We start from the raw sequence: 14,122 nt of genomic DNA, 5'->3' as shown, positions 1-14,122 counted from the left end.
GAGTTCCACAGTAATGACAAACATTTTCTTTCATAGAGCTTTTATTTCACAACCTGTCAATATTCAGTATACCAGGTAAAGAATGTCTCAGTAATATCCACCATTAAAATAAAATATCTCCTGTAGTCATCATGATTTCACGTTGATGCGATTCAGAAAACCGCCTGTTTACGTTGCATTTAGTTTTTACAGACCCAAGGTCTTGCGCTATGTCAAAACAATATTTCACTTTGGTAGAAGAGTTTTGAACTTTGGATAAATTCCTGTTGTTATAGACAGTTTTCCTGCAAAGAAGCAGCATCATGTGTATTTTGTGCATCAATAATCTGCTGATGAGACACCTACACATTCTTTAGCTGTGCCCACATACAGTAACTGTTGATGGAAAATTCTCGTTGACATTTATATTTCGATAAACCTGCCCTGTGTAGTTTTTATGCCACATTTCACACTTCCAATATAATTATATCATGCATAAACTGTATATTATGTTATTTGTCCAGATAAATTAAACAACCCAATTTTGCACCTTTTAAAATATACTCTACAGACTAATATTTCTTACTGCATTACCAAGGGCAAGTTTTCATTTTATTCCACACACAGTTTTCATTGCTGGAATTTCTCCACTTCTGCAGCTTCTACAAACTCAAAATGTTCCACCAAAGTGAAATACCGTGACAAAAAGAAATCAAATAAAAGTCATACAATCACATGTTTTGAGCTCTATTTACAAGCAGGAATAAGCATTAGCTCTATCTGTCATCTTTATTAACGATGCCATTCTACTCAAAGCAAATACATCTGATGTTAGAAATGATTTTCTACAAACACCTCTTGGGTGAATCTTCTGAATCGTAAAGGTGCTAAAATATCACATCAACTCAAAGCAGTTAACAAAACAAAAACAAGCGTTTCAGTTTTCACTGACACAAAAGTTCACCCCTTTGCAAGAGGCGACTACAGAGCTACAGGATGTTTTGGATATCTCTAGTTTACCATGAACACTTGCTCTGACATTGGTCAACTTCCCCTTTTCCTTCTTCATCACTTTCATAGTTTCGTTTCCCCAAATAAAAAGTCCTATCGTCTCGTCTTGGCTTTCACATCTCTCTTAAAGATTCGGCTCAGTCTGATAGTCGGTAAACATATGACTAAGCTCCACTTGTTAAGATTTTGAATAGCTTTAGATTTGGGACTGAAAATGAACCGAGAAGACATTAAATCCAAAGACTAGGCAGGCAAATTTCTCATACTTAACTTTGAACCATCCACAACTACTTTCTTAAAGAAAAAATCTTCTTTCAATAATAACACCATCCAATTGTTCAACTATCAGCAGTCACAGTTTGAGTCTGTGAAGCTTTTCTCTTTCTTTATTTTGTATGTTGTATTGTTCTGTGTTAAATAAGTAAATTTGTCAGTAATTAATTCAGTGTTTACACTGGGAAATGATTAGCTTAGTAATATAAATCATCACATTCAAGGTAGAGTATTTTTTATATTGTATTTTGAGTTCAGGCAAAGAGGTAAATTAATCCAAAAATCTACATTCATAAAATACTAATATGTAACTTTACAGCAGCACAATGTGTCGTGTTAAATGTCATTAACACAGGGAGTTGTACACTCAAACAGCATTCCCCTTGTTCAGTCATTTTAAAGTAAATATGACACGAAAAATAACTAACTGTGCCATTTTTCATTTTAATAGTCTCTCTCAGCCAAAAAATAATAGTTTAAAAAAGAAAAGTTGAAGAGAATTTAACAATCTGGCATCTTCTCTAAAAATATATAATATTGTAATAGAGTAGGAGCCTGTCCTCGTCCCGTAACACTTCATTACAGTCCAGGTGAAAGTTAACCTGCTATTAGGAGCCAGTCCCTAGATCAGCTGAACGAAGAAGACTGTTGAATATATGGCACAAAAACAACATTAAACGTTAAATACAATTTCCTTGTATAACAGTAAAAGACAGAAGAGGCTTCACAGGCTGAAACAAAGCTTATCGTGTTAGTTATTCTGAACGAGCGAGATTCAGATACAAGCTAAATACAGCCAACTTCTGTCTGATAAAAACTAGTCTAGATTTAGTTTTAATGCCCACATTTTGTATTTAATTTTAATTTTAACAGAACTTTCAGATATCACAGTAGTCTTGTTTCTATTTTCTCCTATTAAATACTTTAACAGTGAGTGGACAGCCAACATTTTTATAACAGCTCAGCCTTTACAGATGAACCTTTTATAATTTCTGTATTTGATTAAATTGCAATGAAAGAACATCCAGTAAAGTAAAATACTAAGAGTCAACATGAACCAATGAGCTGCTTGCAGGACTGAGCTGGTTCTCTGTCGTCAGCCTCACAAAACGGGATCGCTGCTGTGAGGGAATCAAACACTCACTCAATGATGGGAGCTGAGCGATCGTTGGTGACTGTTTTTCTAAGTCGTATGTGGGCGAAGGGATTGGGCCTGAAAGACAGAAATCATGAGAACAAAATGAAGTTTATTATGAAAAAGCCCGAAACACTAAAAGACTAACAGAGACATCATGGACACACTGTTGGCCTGTTACTCTAAAGACACAATGATTATGTCGTTGTTCTGTCCTTGGTTTGAAACTAGCTGGGAACCTTTGTGTGTGTCATCCTCTCTCTTGCCTAATTTCCTGTCACATCTCCTGGGTAAACTTTCAAAAAAAGACAAAAAATATGTATGAAGGACTATCCACACTTTGTCATGTTAATGTATCTTATATAACTGTGGGGCATCTACATGACTCTATTTGCAGTATGTGGGGGGGCACTTAATCTGGATACGATACAGATGTCAAGATGTCCCGAGATTTACTCCAAAACACGCACATTTCTCAGATGCAACACAAAAGCATTGTCAATCACTTTCCTAGTAAATGACAATGTTTTTAAATCTCACTGCCTCCAGGTCATGATGCAGGATTTCTCTTACTTTCTCCTACAAGGTCATTTACAAATAAAAGCATTACCTTGGGTGGGCTGATGAAGAGGCCAATTCTGAGGTGATCTGAAACGCAGAGGAAACAATAATTATTATCAGATTCCTATTATTACTCACCATGTAGAGTGCAGCTCAAAAACGAACTGTTAAAGGTTCAGTGTGTAAGATTTAGGTGAAAGGGATTTATTGGCAGAAATTGAATATGAAATAACCCTAGTGATGACTTTACTAGAGGGTCCTCTCTACGGAGGCCGCCATGTTTTGTATAGGAGCCCAAACTGGACAAACTAAACACCTTTTGAGTTTTTACGACAACTGAAGCTACCACAGGTTCTCTTTCATGTTTGGAAGGGAGGGGGGTGAGGGGTATTTAGCTGCAACATGCAACTTCACCACTAGATGTCACTAAATTCTACACACTGAACCTTTAAACTAAACTAAGAAAACCAACCAAGCCTGAACCTGAACCCAGCGTAAAGAAAATCAAACAGACAGCCCAGCTAATGTTATCGAACTCAAATATCATTTCAACATTTTTGTCGCTTGTCCATTCTGTCATTATAATCAACTGTGAGGATCAGGCACATTCACTCTGACCTCTGACCTCCTACCAAAGATGTCATGCTTCTGACCTTGCTGCTGTCGGCCATGCTGTACGGGCGCGGGCGGAAGGTGCTGACCCTCTGGGGAGGAAGGGCGCGCTCCTCCTCTGACTCGGGGGTGAGGGCTGGGAGACCCGGAGACACCAGCTTGTCGAGCTGACCGGTGCTGTTGCTGTTAGCTTTAGATAAGAACAGGGAGCTACAGGGAAGGTCACAGACAGAGAGGAAAGAATACATGAGGGAAAGGAAACATGATGAGCTGAGACATGTTGGTTCTGTGTGAATTCATCAACAAAGCTGTTGGTGTTGGAAAGAGACGCGGAAAGACTGGAGGGCAAACCAGTATCACTCGGCCGAGTATGAGCTCCTGTGACTTTCTGCGCGTCCGACATGAAAGCGTTTGATTTATTTGGAATATGGATGGAAAATGGAGGTCGTCCTATTAGTTTCAACATGAAAAAGAAAACAATTCCCAACTTTTCAACCTATTGCTGATGTATTAAGTTGTAAAAGACTGAAGGGAAACCTCAGATGTTTGGGGTTTACACTTCGTTCACTCACCTCTCCAGGTGATCGAGCTTGCTGTGGTGTGGCTGAGTGTAGGAGAAAGGGAACCAGCCTTTCCTGTGAAGGAAAGTTTTATCGTATGTTACACTGCAGCGTTATAAAGGTAAAGCTTCAAGCACCAAGACACACACAACATATGCAACGTTTACATCTGTCCTGACACGTGCAATCGCAAGTGGATGGTTCATATGTGAGATCTGTGATCGGATCTCACTTCCTGCTCTATATGACAATAAACATGTACGTCATTTGTATAAGCGAAGACCAAATTATGTTGTTTTACCCAGTCTGAGTTTACAAATGTCTTAGTTGACATCTAATTAGTTAATTTGATTCATTATGAAACGGTCCTTCATATGTGGCCCAGGATGCATTTGCGTTCACACAATGAATAGAATGTGGCCTCAGACCAACTCCTATCGGGCCTCAGACGTGATCGGATCTCAGGACGCATTTGGGGGAGTTCACACCTGAACTTGGTGCTGACCACTTTTGATCGGATCACTCAGGTTGATGTTACAATGATGTTAAAGTATAAAAGGCCCCTTCAGGTTATACAGCAGATGCTTTGAGGTTTTTAACTGTTAATCGACATCAATGTGTGATTTGTAAAAACGTACCGTCCAGTCCGTTCATTTTGACCGTAGTGCCATCCGTCTCTGGGCTCAGAGATGAGCAGGGTGATGTCGTCACCAGGCAGGAAGTGCAGTAAGCAAGCTCCGCCCCCTCCTCCACCAGCCTCTGATGCTCCAGGACCATGGGCAAACATGGCTTCCACACGTGTAGGTCCAGATAACGGCAGCATCCTGGGGAGACTGGAGCCTGGATAGAGACAGAAGAAGAAGATTAGGAGAGAGGGTTGGTGATACAGACACAGACACAGACACACACACACACACAAGGTAGATGGGCATATTGTGTCACATGTTACCCTGAAAGCCGCCCAGCCTCATTTCACTGACAGGTCTTCTCGGCAGTGGAAGTGTTGCTGTGGCACACATGTCTCCAGCCTTCAGCAGCCAGGGATTATGTGATGGTGATGAGGTGTTGCTCCCTGCTGGTCCCACCTGTTGGTGCAGCAGCTGCACAGGAGTCATGGCCCTGGAGAGAGGAGCACTGTGAGGCAGCGGAGGGCTGTGTGGGGCGCTGTGCGGGATGGGGAGGGTCATGCCATGCAATGAGCTGCCGGCTGGTGAGATCTGGCTGAGTGACATCACCGTGGAGGGGATGAGGCTCGGGGAGAGGTTGTACGTGTTGGTGGAGAGGAGGAGGGAGCCCTGCTGGGCCGAGCCACTGGACGTGGTGGGAGTAGATGTGGCCGGGCTGGCGCTGCTGCTGGTGCTGCTGTCGGGGAGGGGGCTGACCGATGCACTGGTGTGCTGAGGTGAAGCTCCACGAGATGAACCTCCAGCAGCTCCTCCTGTGGATGGTGCAGAGCGAAACGTCTGGGGGGAGCCCTGAGGAGGAAGCGTGTCACTCTGGGAGGAGGAGGGGAGCGAGCGCTGCTGCTGCTGCTGTGAGCGACTTGAGTCTCCGTTCAACAGAGGAGGGACCTCCTGAACAGAAAGCCTCTGAAAAACAAAGAAGGGGTAAAGGTTGACTATAAAACATTAAGGTTAAAACAATCGTTAATCAATGTCCTAATAACGTTTCAATGTTTCTTCCACTTTAACATCAATGTCCTCTGATATCAACTGGACTTACAGACTATGATGTCATTGATCATATCACACAAGGATTTACAGATAAGACATCCAAAACGACATCTGCCGAAATGTTGTCTTTGTCTGAACCTCATTGCCAAGTCTTGAGATTTAGTTTTGATTCGTAATACAGTGATTTTTGTCCAAGAACCACCAAAATGATGACAAATCCTAACCCACCACGAGATTCTTCTGTGGAAAGTCCACAGTATTAAGAATATGACCCGAACTCACCTGTTCTGGCGGAGCAGAGCCCAGCTTGGCGTGGCGGAGGACCTCGGCTATCCCAGCAGCCCCTGGGCTTTGAGGCGCGGTGTGACGCAGCAGGTTCAGAGCACGTTCCGGGAGTTTGGTCGGCTGCAAACACGACTGCTGCCAGGACGACAGTTTCTGAGAAAGAAGCTCTCTCACCTGGGTTGATTTCATTGGCATAAAAGAGAAAAACACAGTTAAAGAGTGAGGTTATTCTACCTTTTTTTTAACATCTCATTTCTCTAGTTTAATTCAATCCCACTATAAGACCAAGAACAAATGTGTTCGTCCAGCAGCTGGGCGCAGTTATTTTCAGAGAGGATTGTAGATTAATTAATGAACTGTGTGGGATTGACAGAAAGTACACGACAGTTACAGCTCATGTATGTGTTTTAGAAGTTTTTGGAGATCTATGAAACAGAGGAATACAAATTAGTAGCTCAAATCATTGTACAATCAAAGCTACATTTATTCTTGGGTTTGGTCTTTTCAAGGAATATGTTATGTTAAATATATAATATCACCTGGCTTATACCTTAATTACCTCCACAAAGAAGTTTATGTTTGTGTGGTAAATTGTTAAAAGCGGGATTACACAAAAGCAACAAAACTGATTTCCACCATGTAGGGGTGGGGCCGGGGTCTGGTAGGAACCCATCAAATGTGCAGATTAAGAGGCGGAGTCAGTCACAATTTCTGAGTGTGTGAAATAAAAATCCTGATCTAGCAGATATAAATGTGGTCTCAAAGGGCGACTGATGGGCCTTCGTAGAGGTATGTGTGCCATTCTACTTTAAACTGTGATACAAACCACTCAAGACATCTGGATTTCACTCAGTGAATATGAATATCACCTTGGAGTGGTAGTTGATGAGCAGCTTGGTGACACAACACTGTCGGTCCACCAGGAAACAATATCGCCTCCGCTCCTCGGTGAGCGCTGACTTGTAACCCGCGGCGACCATCGTGTCCAGCTCGCCTTGGCGACGACTCATTAGCTCCACAAACTGAAGGAAGAGTCAGAACGAATACAATCACACACACACCCTCACATACCTAGAGTACAGTACACCCAGTGACCTTTAATACACATTGTAAAGCGAGAGGAATTACATCATATCCTGCCTGTTGTACAATGATAACAAAATCCAAATCATCTAATAGTATCCCGGTGACCTTTTCTTAAAATGATTTCTCATTTTCCAATCTAATCGGCCAAATCCTCTCGCCCTCTTGTATCATTCATGTTTCCTCCAGCAAAACGTTTCGCTCTAAGTTGCTTGTTTTCGGAATAATCAGCTGAAACAGATTGTTCTTTAATCTTATTCACAGCGACATACTTCTCACACAACTTTAAATCTGTTGTAATGCTGACAGAGATGTTTGGGTCCCATGTGTTTGAAGGATTTCTCAAATGAAAGAGGTCACTGTGTTACTTACTACTTATGTATCGTGTATGAGTTAAGCTCTCGGGGCTTCACTCACCTGCATCTCTCTGTCTCCGTATTTGTTGGGGTGGCGGCTGGCCTGGCTCTTCCTGCGGAGCTTCTTGAGCTGAGACTGGCAGCGCTCGATGGACTCCGATTTCGACCTGCGCTCACTCTGGTACTTCTTCAAAGTGGCCTGATGGAAACGTACAGTCAGTCAGAAGATTCACTTTGATTTACTCATGCACAGAATGAATGAAACAACAGCTAATGTTAAGATTTAGGTGTAGATTTTCCAAAACCATTTTCAGTCCACTTTTATTTATTAACAATAATCACATTGATTTTAAACAATTATTCTTATACAGTTTCCATATTTTTCTAAGTTACACTGCTGATATGAGCTTGACGCTATAAAAAAAACAAGTTTGCCATCTAGTAGTATATCAACATTTTAAATTTGGCAAAAATCCTGCTTTTCTCACAATCATTTAAAAGTGTATTTTAGAAAAATGTGTAATATGAGTGTGTGATATTTCATCTCAACCTACTGTGAGATACTTGATGTCCAGCTCCAGCTTATGCTCCAACTGGGAAAGCAGCTCAGAGTGAAACAGTTTCAACTGTTGATGAAAAGAGACACAGAGCAGCATCGTAAATCAAATGTGTTGGTGCAGAAACGTTTGTGTGGAAGGTGATGAGAGTCCTGGGCCGTTGTGTCAGACCAGAGGACAACATGGGTGCCCAGGATGACCTTTTAAACAAGCTTCATATGATGCCTTCTAAACGTCACGTACAATGCATTGGAGTATAAATCACAATTTCAATGTTTAACCTGACAACAAGTACGTCATTGTTTAGATACACGGATGCAGACAGTCTTACCACGTCCTCCAGCTGCACCTGAATCTGTCTGTGCACCTCGGCCATCTGAAACAGCGTGTCCCCTGTGAGGAGCAGCAGTGAAGGCGTCAGAATCACATGATTTGGAATGAAAATCAACTCAATGTGTTAAAGTGCATCTAATAATGTGTGTGTGTGTGTGTGGAAAGTCGGAGCCAAACGCTGCACGCTCACAATCACCGTTGATCGACATCGACACACGAGCAGCAAACACACCAACAGGGAAAATGTCATAAAACTGCTTTGACACAGTTTCTCATTTAGAGAGTGGCCTCCCTCGGTCACACAGCACTGTAGTATGTGGTGGCTGGCATCTCGCCCTCCGACACTCTTGCCTGCCTCCCCCGCTGTTTTCAGCATTACAATGAGATCATGTGGTGTTGTTAATCTCCCAACAATGACCCCACTCTCTCCTCTTTCCCTCTGTTCTCTCTCCCTCTCTCTATATATTTCCTCGTTTCCCTCTCGTCTTCATCTCCTTGCTCAGCGACACATGCAGCTTCTCACCGGCTGTCACACAGGATACTTTATCAGGTCTATAGCCAATTCATTTATTTCAGATTCTCCTCAGCTCGGTCCTCTCTCCACCAGCCCCACACACACACACACACACACACACACACACACACACACACACACACACACACACACTCACCCAGCTCTTTGGAGCCTTGGCTGTCGCTCGCGAGTTCACCAAGTTTCACCAGGGCGTCAAAGTACCCCTTGGCAGCCAACGTTACTCCTGAGGAAGAGAGCGAATTTGAGGGAGAAACAAAAAGAAGAATCATCAGTAATTTAAACCTTCCTCCATGTGATTCTGAAATGCAGCTATGACAGCAAATCAAAGTCCTGCAGGATATGGATTGAGCTGTGCTCATCTAACCTGTCAGGGCCTTTTCATAGTGTTTCCCCATCGTCACAAAGTTCTTCAGACTGGGGTTGAACTGGTCCAAAATCCCCTGTTGGCAAAGACACACACAGGTTTAATGATGGACAATTTAGGACACGCAAGTCTAAAACGGTGTTTCTACATTTCTTAACATTTAAATTTGGGGATTTACCTTGTACACATTTTCCGTCATCTTGTTCACCTCTTCAGTTCGAGACATTTTTCTTCTCTCGCGCTCGTTCTGACACCTTGTGCGTTAGTATTGTCTCTTCCTCCAGTTGTCGTCGTTGTTGTTCAGAGTCCTACGCTTTAGAGTCAACACAAATCTCCTAAAATACAATAGAATAGAATAGAAAAGAATAGAACTTTATTGTCCATTGAAATGTTTTCTTTCTGTGAAAGATTGAGAGTGTGAGATTTGAATCAGCTGCTTTAAAGCCACTGAACCATCACAACAAACGAGGAGAATGTCGCACCATCTTCAGTTCTGTGTGAGGGCAGTGGTTTTAGTTTCTCATGAATCCCATCACCTCAGCTGCCGGTTTCTACATTATCGCTTCACAACATTGTGACAACCCAAATATTTCTCCTAGATTCGTGCGCCAGGCGACTTGTACCGTTTCAGATAAGAACAATGGAGTCCCCGGGTCCAAGTCACAGGTGTCAGAGCACTGAACAAACACATGACAAGGATGTTTCCTCGGCAGAGGGGACGATCAAGACGGGAGGGGGACCGCTCCGGGGTCAAAAGATTTCCAGTCGGGGTTTGATGGCAAAAGACTCAGCTGAGCAACTCGGTTTTCCCTGTGCAGCCCTCCTTTGTTATCACAGCGAGATTACACAGAAAACGTTGACCTAGATCAACTAATGGTATATGACACAAAGAAAACAGTTCCACACTCTTGCTCATTAAGGCCACCCTGGTGTAGTCTGTAATTGTGCCTGTGTGAGTCTGCAGCAGAAGACAGAGAAATGTGGCCACTGTGCAAACTGTTTATTAAAACTTATTTCAAAGGCTTTAATAATCGTGCAGATGCTTTAAAATGGTGATGAAGGGACATATTGAAGCTGGTAACACACATTTATGTGTTTATATCTGAGCTGAGCGTGGTTCACTTGCAGGAAATAGAGTGCTGTTTGTTTCAGGATGCAGCAGGAACAGTCTGCAGGTGGTTGGGGAGCTGATACAGAAGGTGCATTCATGTGGTTTGAGTGGATGTAAACACAGCATGGAGGAGACACACTCAAATTATAAAAATCTTCTTTGGTGGTTAAAGGATGCATGCACGTATGGAGCCGGCATAATTCATCTGTAAATCCGTTAGTTGATCAGCAGAAAAACTATTTGCAGATAATTGATTTGGCGTTGATGGGATCTTTCAAGCAAAATGCATGTAGATAAATAAAAATCGTTTTAAAAAAACAAACATAGTAACAAGCCTCTGATTTTGTGTTTGCAGCAGTAATGGTAAACTGAAAGCTTTTGGGTGTTGGACAGTTTCTTTGACAAAAGAAGATGTTCAATAATTTCAGACGATCAGCACCATCATTACCAATAAGAATAACAGATGCTTTTGGCTTTCTCGTAAGTTTCCTGCACTATTTCGGCGCTTTTATTGTTTCAATGTTTTGTTTCAAGTTTCAAGTTTTATTTGTCATAAGCAGTTAACACAATGGAAGGTGTTGGACAAGAAGAAACCGGTCAGCTCAGCAGTGCAATCGTTAAATTTAAATTAGAATTAAAATAAAAGCAAGGTAAAAAGAGCTTACTATAATATTACTAAATATATTCATTGCTGAGCTGTGAATGATCTAGATCTTCACTGATTTGCTAGCTTTGCACATTTGCACCTTGTAACTCTGGTTTTGAAAGGCGCTGTAGAAATAAACTATTACACTTGAAATGCTGCTGCATGTTGGCTTCTTCTCTCATTTCTCTCAGGATCACCCCCCGTGTGATGCTGCAGCTGCTTGAGTCCTGTGGTGTTAAATTAACCTCGTCTTCCTCTCATCTCAACACCTACATCACAGACTAGACGAGTGCGGTCTTTTAAACACACTTCAACACGTGCAAAACCCCATAATAACGACGGGACGTGAATCAAACCCAGTGGGAATCAGCAGGCTGGATGCACAGCGGAGCAGTTTATCCTCGCTCTGCCTTTAGTCCGTTCATGCAGCTACCTGTTGATCTCCGCTTCCCACACACAGAAACAAATAACTCAGCTACTGATGTATAAATAAATGAAAAGTAAAGAAAGTTACATACCTTTTCTGATCTCATTGTTGGGAACCATAAAGACTTCCTGCGTGTCTTTGAGAGTTTAATGAAGACAGGAAGGAGAACACCCCCCCCCCCTCTTTTCTTCCTATTAGACTACTTTCCCTCTCGGTGGGTTGGTGGGGGGTTGTTTCATCCAGCAGGCACTAAATCTCAGCTGCCCTCCACCCCTCTTTCACATGGCCCTCTCTCTCTCTCTCTCTCTCTCTCTCTCTCTCTCTCTCTCTCTCTCTCTCTCTCTCTACTCCATGCAGGAATCGGGGTCAGATATGTGGGAGCCGTTCAGTACCTCTCCTCATTACTGAGCCGATTATCAACATGCCTTCAGAAAAACCGGCCAGGAAGAAAAAAAGAGAAAATACCGACAGATCCCTCCCTGACGATCCAAACCACAGCCTCCCAGTCTGAGTGCACCTCTCCCTCCCTCCTCCCCCTCCCTCTCCCTCTCCCTCTCTCTCTCTCTCTCTCTCTCTCTCTCTCTCTCTCTCTCTCTCTCTCTCTCTCTCTCTCTCTCACTCGGGCAGAATAACAATGAGCTGACGGGAGCTGGTCTGAATAGCAGCAGCAGCAGGAGCAGCAAGAGGAGAATAATGACTTGAACTTTTCCGGCCCAAAGACAGAGCAGACCTATCACTGGCCTACATCCACCGGAGCCATCACACATTCCTGCTCCCCATTCTCACAGAGGAGGAGGAGGAGGAGGAGGAGGAGGCCTTGCATCCACACAGGGCTCTTCATCAACTGCAACAGACTTTAAAGGTGGACATAAACATTCAGAGGAGAGTTTAAAGGGAGAGTTCACCCCAAAATGAAACTTCACTCATTCTCTCCTCACCACTTAGCCAATGGGGGGTGGCTGAAGTTTGAGTCCACCAAACACTTTTGGAGTTTAAAGGATAAAAAGCGTTTCAGACAAATCTAATACAATTGAAGTAAATGGTGACCAATTCTCAAATATACTCTCTCAAAAGGATTAGTTTTATTTCCCATCATGTATAAAGGACTCAATGTTGAAGCTAGTTGGATTCCCTGTCCTCACAGCTGAACTCTGACTAAACGTGTCATTAAATATTAATATTTTCTACAGACCTCACATCACCTGCTGGAGGTTCAGGTGATGCTGTCTTGTGTTGCAGTAGCAGGTTTTTCCCACAGGATGGCGACAGCATGACATGACTTCCTGTGACTCTTCCCCTGCAGGAGACAGAACATCCAGTGTGATGCAACCCTGTATAAACAGTCTATGGCTGCAACAGGTGCAGTGTCACTCTGCTGCAACAGTAAATGTGTGTGTTGAAGACCAGCACGTGCAGGTAAACACAAACATGCACATGTAATAAATAACACAGGTAATGATCAATAATGATGTTCAGTCAGTTTTCAATAAAGCCAATAAATGAGACATTCAGCACAGCTCCCTCTACACAGGTGTTACTTTACAGTCTTCACAGAGCAGATTCATTGCAGCTCATCGTCTCTCACAAGCGGACAGGAGACTGACGGACAGGAGACTGACGGACAGGAGACTGACGGACAGGAGACTGATGGACAGGAGACTGACGGACAGGAGACTGACGGACAGGAGAACTCAGCTCACACTGACCTGTGAATCGATAAAGATGATAGAATAGACAGCTCTCCAGCCGACTCACCGTTCTTCAGTCATGTTACCAGACAGTGAACTCACTGACAGAGCAGACCTGTGATGTGTCAGGGTTTGTCTGAACGTCGACCACCTCGATGATCTTCAAGAAGCGAAGGAGGCAAGAACAACAACGACAAGACCAACAACAACGTTTATGTTTAATTCAATTGTATCTGTCTATTCATACTATTACTGTTTTTGTTTCATTGCATTGGATTTTGTTTCTTCTATTTATTGTACATTTATTGTTATTATAGCTTTTCAAATCTAGTTTATGGTATTTCATTGTCAGTATTTTTATTTGTTTCATCTTATTCTTGGCTCATCACTCAATTGTTTGAGCTGCACTAACCTGTATGAAAGCTGCTATACACTTTGATACACTGAAATGTTTTGTTGAGTTTTTAACTAAAACTGCTCGAAACTTCAATCACATTTTTGGAAAACTCCGCTCTGTTAACTAGGCTGCAATGAGACATAAGGAGGCAGCAACAGTCCCAGAGTCAGTGCAGGAACGTTAACACCTCACCTCTGATGATCACCTCAGTAATCCTCCAAATGAACACACCTCCTGTAATCAGTCTGCTTTAACTTTATTTCCATCCAACTGCTCGGACTGTTCAGTGAGTCGATTACACATTTTATTTTCAGCTTAAACATTAACGATACATTTTCTGTAAAGTGTTTGTATCCTTGCTACCATCAGCCTAGAAGTCAGGTTTTTAATCAGAGCCCCAGAGGCCTGAGGGGGGACAGTGGTCGACATATGCCGGTGTGTCTAATGCGAATGTAAGAATAAGCGTCTGTCCTGTAATCATTGAGTAGCCTCCATTTATTGTGTGCTGTGTGATTTATCTTGACCTTAAAGCAGCC

At 42.7% G+C, this 14,122-nt stretch overlaps 1 protein-coding gene across 1 annotated transcript; it reads right to left on the bottom strand.

The window, feature by feature from the left end:
• Positions 1–23: 23 nt before the first annotated feature.
• zgc:158689 (uncharacterized protein LOC791177 homolog) lies at positions 24–12,042 on the bottom strand. Its single transcript, XM_035164824.2, has 15 exons — positions 11,593–12,042; positions 9,496–9,652; positions 9,318–9,393; positions 9,090–9,176; positions 8,417–8,478; positions 8,083–8,154; positions 7,590–7,727; positions 6,959–7,111; positions 6,087–6,263; positions 5,081–5,720; positions 4,770–4,971; positions 4,144–4,206; positions 3,613–3,781; positions 3,009–3,046; positions 24–2,476 (listed from the first exon to the last, which is right to left on the bottom strand). Exons 2-15 carry the CDS (start codon positions 9,541–9,543, stop codon positions 2,404–2,406), a joined length of 1,998 nt encoding a protein of 665 aa, XP_035020715.1. The 5' UTR covers positions 9,544–9,652; positions 11,593–12,042; the 3' UTR covers positions 24–2,403.
• Between the last annotated feature and the right edge of the window lie 2,080 nt (positions 12,043–14,122).

This window comes from Hippoglossus stenolepis, chromosome 8 (assembly GCF_022539355.2).
Source record: "Hippoglossus stenolepis isolate QCI-W04-F060 chromosome 8, HSTE1.2, whole genome shotgun sequence".
NCBI classification, from domain to species: Eukaryota; Metazoa; Chordata; class Actinopteri; order Pleuronectiformes; family Pleuronectidae; genus Hippoglossus; species Hippoglossus stenolepis.
Note: the sequence above shows the minus strand (reverse complement) of the source record. Positions and strands in the feature narration are given on the sequence as shown.

Excerpts from the sequence above, each read along its gene's own strand:
- zgc:158689 (XM_035164824.2), bottom strand. The coding sequence starts at position 9,543 with ATGTCTCGAACTGAAGAGGTGAACAAGATGACGGAAAATGTGTACAAG. Across the intron at positions 9,177-9,317 it reads CTATGAAAAGGCCCTGACAG|GAGTAACGTTGGCTGCCAAG; the intron begins GTTAGATGAGCA and ends TCTCTTCCTCAG. Across the intron at positions 8,479-9,089 it reads CCAAGGCTCCAAAGAGCTGG|GGGACACGCTGTTTCAGATG; the intron begins GTGAGTGTGTGT and ends TGCTCCTCACAG.